The sequence below is a fragment of the Amia ocellicauda genome, chromosome 20, assembly GCF_036373705.1.
Source record: "Amia ocellicauda isolate fAmiCal2 chromosome 20, fAmiCal2.hap1, whole genome shotgun sequence".
Classification (NCBI taxonomy): domain Eukaryota; kingdom Metazoa; phylum Chordata; class Actinopteri; order Amiiformes; family Amiidae; genus Amia; species Amia ocellicauda.
In genome coordinates, this window is record NC_089869.1 from 23,577,550 (window position 1) to 23,583,816 (window position 6,267).

The 6,267-nt window shown below is 37.9% G+C and overlaps 1 protein-coding gene across 13 annotated transcripts in view; it reads right to left on the reverse strand.

The window, feature by feature from the left end:
• ebf3a (EBF transcription factor 3a) overlaps positions 1-5,892 on the reverse strand; it is an 88,685-nt gene extending 82,793 nt beyond the window's left edge. For 3 of the 13 annotated variants that reach the window (XM_066692868.1, XM_066692869.1, XM_066692867.1), the window contains exons 1-5: positions 5,131-5,857; positions 4,704-4,860; positions 4,206-4,269; positions 3,439-3,494; positions 355-428 (exon numbers count right to left, since the gene is read on the reverse strand). In XM_066692868.1, the coding sequence (XP_066548965.1) occupies positions 355-428; positions 3,439-3,494; positions 4,206-4,269; positions 4,704-4,860; positions 5,131-5,264 (485 nt within the window). In that variant the 5' untranslated portion in view covers positions 5,265-5,857. Of the gene's footprint in view, positions 1-354; positions 429-3,438; positions 3,495-4,205; positions 4,270-4,703; positions 4,861-5,130 lie in introns of all 13 variants that reach the window. The other 10 variants (XM_066692874.1, XM_066692872.1, XM_066692873.1 and 7 more) reach the window with 5 other exon arrangements.
• Positions 5,893-6,267: the final 375 nt, after the last annotated feature.

A 6,267-nucleotide genomic window follows, 5' to 3' on the forward strand; every position in this document is an offset into this window, starting at 1 on the left:
TACCTACCGTAAAGATGTATAAGCTGACATAAGAGTTCACCTACCCGAGTTAAACTCATATCGTATTATGCCATTTTAATTTTAGATATGGTCCATGCATTACAAATGTTAAATATATTATTAATTATTATTATCTTGCATTGATTGCTTTTCTAGCACACAAAAACAGACTACCGAATGCACCCGCATATATATCATATTTTACAGTATATGTTTTAATAGAAATGCATAGAACTGGGTCCATATTAGCGCAAAACCAGTGAAACACAAGTGCGCATTTGCGTTATTTCTTTCAAACACCAACAGACACCCGCAAGAAATGAAATATTAAAATATGAACACCGGGTCTCTTACCTGCACATTATTTCGTGTGTGAGAAGAACTCGGCACATTTCGGGGTTTTTGTCTTGACCTTCATAAACAATTGCCTTAAAAAGAAAACGAAAAGAAAGCATATAAATCAATTACAATATCCAGTTATTTATGGCTCATGAGATATAAACATGGCGCATATTTGAAATGCATGATTAAGATCCATATTAAGGAAAGGGAAATCGCAGGGAAAATTAGAGGCCTAACGCCTAAACAAATGAAATCTACATGTAAATAAAATGCAGGCCTTCATTGGCACTTTCCCCCTTCATTGGCGCATTTAAGATGCACTTTTTGTGCTGCTTTATTTCTGAACCCTGCGCACAGTGTGCGGGTCTCGCTAGCGCACATTATTGACTGTGAAACTTTATGCGGCTGAGAAATTAGAGTCGGTGCATTAATATCTCACAAATTCATAAACACATTTTACCAGTGAAATCAACACCACCTAGACTGTGTTTGTGTTTTTATATATACAACACACTTATTTAAAATAGATATTTTGTATCCTAGATATTTGTACAGGAAACAATAATCTGAACGTTTTTGTTTTTTTCCTTTTGGTAAACTTTTTCTGTACCCCCCCTGAGGGCTAAGAATCAACTTATATTGCAACATCTATATTAATTATTCTTTAAGAAAAATAAGTAACACAAATTAGAACAATTCGTTATTTCAGATTTGTGTTAATATGAAGTTAAACCATATATGTCAAGACAACATGCTATGTATGTTACATGTACACATGCAACCTCCACATTTATATATATATATATATATATATATATATATATATATATATATATATATATATCACTTATTAAATAGCTAATGGAGGTTTTCATTAGATGCAGAAGGGCGCTTCAAATAATACCCATAACCGTATACATCAATATGGTTATAATTTGCAGATATTTGGGGGAAATGTGCTAATGGGCAATCTGTTGTTTATTTTGAGCTGCTAACAATGATTTTTCTTTGGATAAAAAGCGGTGTCTGGGGGTACGGTTGAGTAATTTTTGAGCATTGGCTTAAACAGATGGTGTAGAGCTGTAGGTGCGCTCGCCTTCAGTTCTCTCTCTCTCTCTCTCCCTCCCTCCCTCCCTCCCTCTCTCTCCCTCTCTCTCCCTCTCTCTCTCTCTCTCTCTCTACTACTCCACTGAGCGCATCCACAAGCAGCTCCACTATTGGAAATCCTGCCCCATCATTACTACCCTAATGGCATCTACATCCTCCCAGAACAACACAGCGCAAATACATCACAACAGTGACTTGAAAGACAGAAAGACATAAATAAGAAAGAACGAAAGAAAGGAAGAATGAACATTGCAACACTAAAGAAAAAAACATTTAAAATAATTAAAAAACAAAATATTGTTTGTATGCTTTACTGATATATACTTTTATAAACAAAGCACGCAAATGATTTCCCCTGCTCAGCTAATTGACATTCCGTGAGAAAGCGCGTTAATTGGCGGTGCTGGAGAAAATAAAGCCAAACAGAAACATTGTTTCTAAAGTTGCTCAGGCCCTATTATTAAAGTAGCATAATGTGTGTCACCGTTCAGAATTGACACAATGTTTCAGAGTATATGTATACACAGGCTAAACTATATCAGTCTGTGATCATATAAAATATTTTTCCCAGAGAAATAAGTTTTATATAACTCCTGCTCTCTGTGATCTATATTGGCGTGATTTATTTTCCTCTTTCAAATACAGAAATCCATAAAGTGACGGTTCAGCGCCATTGCCTCTCTGATCATTTACAGGCTATTTTTGCGTCAATGAAGTGGGAGATTAAACGCTCTTCTTTTCAATACTATAGGAGCTGCCACCACAGGGGATAAATGAATGATAATAATAATAACAACCGCATTTAAACCTCCCCACTTCAGTTTTCTATGCACTCTGTATTTATCTCTATACGTCCCTTAATTAGACACCAGTGATTTCCTAAAACACTGAGGTCCTGTATACAAAGGAAATAAAGCACACTGTCGACTCAAGAGCCCTTCTCTGGGTTTGGTCTGCCTGCTGGCCATTGAAATAATAATAATAAAAAAAGCTTCGTCTTTGCCAGGAGGATTTTAGCATGCCTGTCACATCTACTTATCATTATAAACAAAATCATTTCACTTTAACGTGGTTACCATTCAAGGGTTAAAAGACACCAACATCAGAAACACAATTAAAGCCAGATTATACTATTTGTGTGATAGTTTTTCGCCACATAAATGCAGTACTTTCTGTGTATATTGGTTAGATAAAACAGAAAACGGGGGCTGGGAGAAAAACAATCAGAACTTAAATCTAAATCCTTGATTGAATCATTTTGGTCGCTATTGTCATGAATTGCATAAGTAATTAATTCCGAATTAACTCCATCTATAAATATATTTTAATGTGTACATTTGTGTTATTATTTGAATATCATCGTTAAATATTGCTACAATCAAAGACACAAATACAACATGGAGATAAAATTAAAGCCGCAGCTCAGACGAGTGTAGTTTTCGTTGGAGGTGCCAAAGTAAAGTTTAAAATGCAATAACCGCTGCCCTATAATTATGTTACATACAGGCAATGACAGAGGTTTGAAAGAAATGGACGGGTTGTGGAGACCCCTGGAGTTACATCTTGAATTATAGAGAGGGGGTCGAGAGGTGATTTTGGAATGGTAACTTTTAACCTGACATGCTCTTCTGTTTTGCACTTTGATATTCTCGCTAAAATTACGAAGTGCAATTTTTCTAAACACGTATTGATTTAGACACGCAATTAAATGAATGCAATTAAAGAATGCACAGTCCCAACATGGAATATTAATTCACTCGCTAGTCCCACGTTGTGTTGATTGCTATATATATTTTCCAAATCGTGGTATTTAATTATTGAACGCAATCGCTTCATTCCATATTTAAGACCTCAAGTACAAAAACAACAACAGGACAGTTTCAATTGACTTGTTATGAATAAATGCCCATCTTCAATAAAAACACATCACCCGCACTATAGCTAAAAAAAACAATATACACAATAAGATACAATAAAAGCCATTCTTACCTGTTTAGTCATTGAATCAATTAGTCGTACGTAAAGATCCTGTTCTGTTCTGACACCTAAGGAAAATATTTGTAAACGTCAATTGAGTTTATATTTTTTAACATTTTGATTCACAGCAATATTATATTTATTTATACTGCATAAATATTATTAAATGTAAATGCATCGATAAACGTGGGAGAACTGGCGGACTCTAGCGCGTAAAATGCACAGAATAAATGTCTAAATACAAACATTTCTACATTAAAAGTTTAATTATTTATTGTGAACATAAAAAATAAATCTGAATTAAATCGTAAAATCCAACCATTGTTACTCATGCAATTTAATGGGTGAGTACAAAGAGATTGTTTTATAGTATTTTTATTTAGTTGTCTCATTTAACACAACTACATCTATTTAAATGTGCTTGTCGAGCGTAATGAATAATATCGGAAACAACATCTCTGGATGTGGATTTGCATTTAACATTTAATATAAGACATTGTCGTTTTTTCAATCTAATATTAAACTTTGAAAATTAACCAGAAAAGCAAAGTTTTGTAATCATAAAAAAACAATTGAATTAAAATCCCCAAACTATACCGATGCAATGTGGAATTGAAATGTTTCATTTTAATTTATTATTTTAAATACAAATAATAATAATCAAAAAATAATAATGCATTTTCTTCAATTTCTATAACCCCAGAAAAGTGATCAATCAATACATTAATTCAATTCTAAAATATAAAACTTGCAAGGTGGATATATTTTCTTTCACTTACCATTGCTGTACAATAACTGCAGTTTGTAATGAATTCCATTGTTAGTTTTTTCACTGTTTGGTTCCTGAAAATAATCAGCAGCAATAATTATTGTCGTGAATCAGAGTTAAAAACCTGCTTTTTGATTGTGTGTTGAATGCCAGTGTCTCAAATACAACAGTGTGAATGTGTGTGTGTGTGTGTGTGTGTGTGTGTGGAGCCCATGCATGTATGTATATCTATATGTGTGTGTTTATATATAGGGAGATACTTAACTACATAAACAATACTATATATGTATATTTTTAAAGATGTATAAAATATTTTAAATTAACAGTTTTAGATGTTTTTAGAAAAAAAACAAAAAAACTTTTTTTTGTTCCTTTTGCTTTTTGCTGCAGTCGGGCTGTTATTACCAGTCAAACTACACGTGGTCCCACACCTCTAGAGTACCATTGAGTTTATCTCTCACAAAATCATATCTAATCGTTTAGGATGATAATCCAAAGTAGCGCTTACTTTCTCCTTCTCCACAAAGTCCACAAAAGCGGTCCTCTCGATCTCCACGGGCTGCCCCTGCCTGTCATACAGAGCCAGGACGAAGTGGAAAAAATTGGACTTTCTGAGGTTGGAGGGCGGCTGCTTCTCATAGTGCGCCCGAGCCAAGCCCACTCCGCTGCGGGGAGAAGAGAGACAGCGGCTCGGTTAGGTGGCACAGGCGCTGGAGAGGCATGGGCTGCTGCGGAGCAGTGGAGATGGGAAGCGAGGAGCACGTTGGGGAGACAGGAGATTTCTTGATTTGTCACTATAACAGTAATATGATGTAATGAAAGGGGGAAAAAGCTGAAGAGGAGCATGGGGAGATTGTAATTGATACAGAGTATTGAGGGGATTTAGGGTCGATATGAGAAATGCATTAAAAAATCAGATGATTTGGCATACATACCTTTGGGCGGCTGTGTTCGCATCCACTACCCCAGCTGTGTGCATCCACGATCGGACGGGATTCATCCCACTGCCCAGCGGTTCCTCTTTCATTGTCGTCCCACCTCTTGGTATATTTTCCTGAATCCCAAACATTAAAACAGTTTTTTTGGTGCACAACCAGCTCCTATACCAGAAGGGGTGAGGATGAAGGAAATGTCAAAAGAGTTGTTGTTTTTTCCTTGGCGATGGGAAGATAAGAGCGGGCTTGGGTCGGGTGGGCTCAGGAGGAGGAGAAGCCCAGTTCAGGTCTCGCTTCTTCTTCACTGGGTCCTGCGCTGGCAGCACATAAACACGGCGGACGGACCTGCACTTCAGCAGCGAGTTGGGACGTGATCCTGGCGCTGGAGAGAAGTACTTCAACTATGCTGTTGTTTTGTGGTGTTTATTTTTGTTGGAATAATAATATTGCACAAAAAAAAAAAAAAAAGACTTGTTTGTGTTTTGGGGTGATGCTCTGCTCACTGTGGTGTCATCCTACTAACACCCGCATCAGAGCTTCAGGACGCGGCTGGATCCAGCACTTCTGCCAAGGCGCTCCTGCTCCAAAAGACAAATAAACGAAAAAATGATTACCACGGAGGTGTTCCCGGACACTGGAGAGGTTGATGAAGGGGCCTTTAGCGTCTTGCAGAATGGATGCAAGCGTGCAAAACTCAGCCCTCTATCCCCCAGGAATGGACCCTTTCCCGGGAGCCAAAACTCCGAACCCGCGGGAGCGCCGGCGTCACGCCATGACGCGCAGGGGGCGGGGCCTTGCCCAAATACGGAGCCGCGGCGCAGACTCCAGCCGCCGCGTCCCTGTGCGGGGGGCTCGCTTTCTTTCTGCTTTTTTTGTTTTTTCCCCCCTCTCTCTGTGTGCAAATCAACATCCGATGAAGTTATTATTCACCTACACAAATCCTGCAGGAAAAAAAAAGACAGCCCATGCGAGTGCCCAAATAAAAGTTAGGGGGCTGTGGCACACAGGTATGTCGCACTTCAGCACCGGGCTTGTAAATATTGCACGACTTTAAACAAGGGGACACACGCAGTAAGAGGGGTGTATGGGCTGTGCAACAGCAGGGATGAAATAAATAAATGCACTGGCAAATTACAA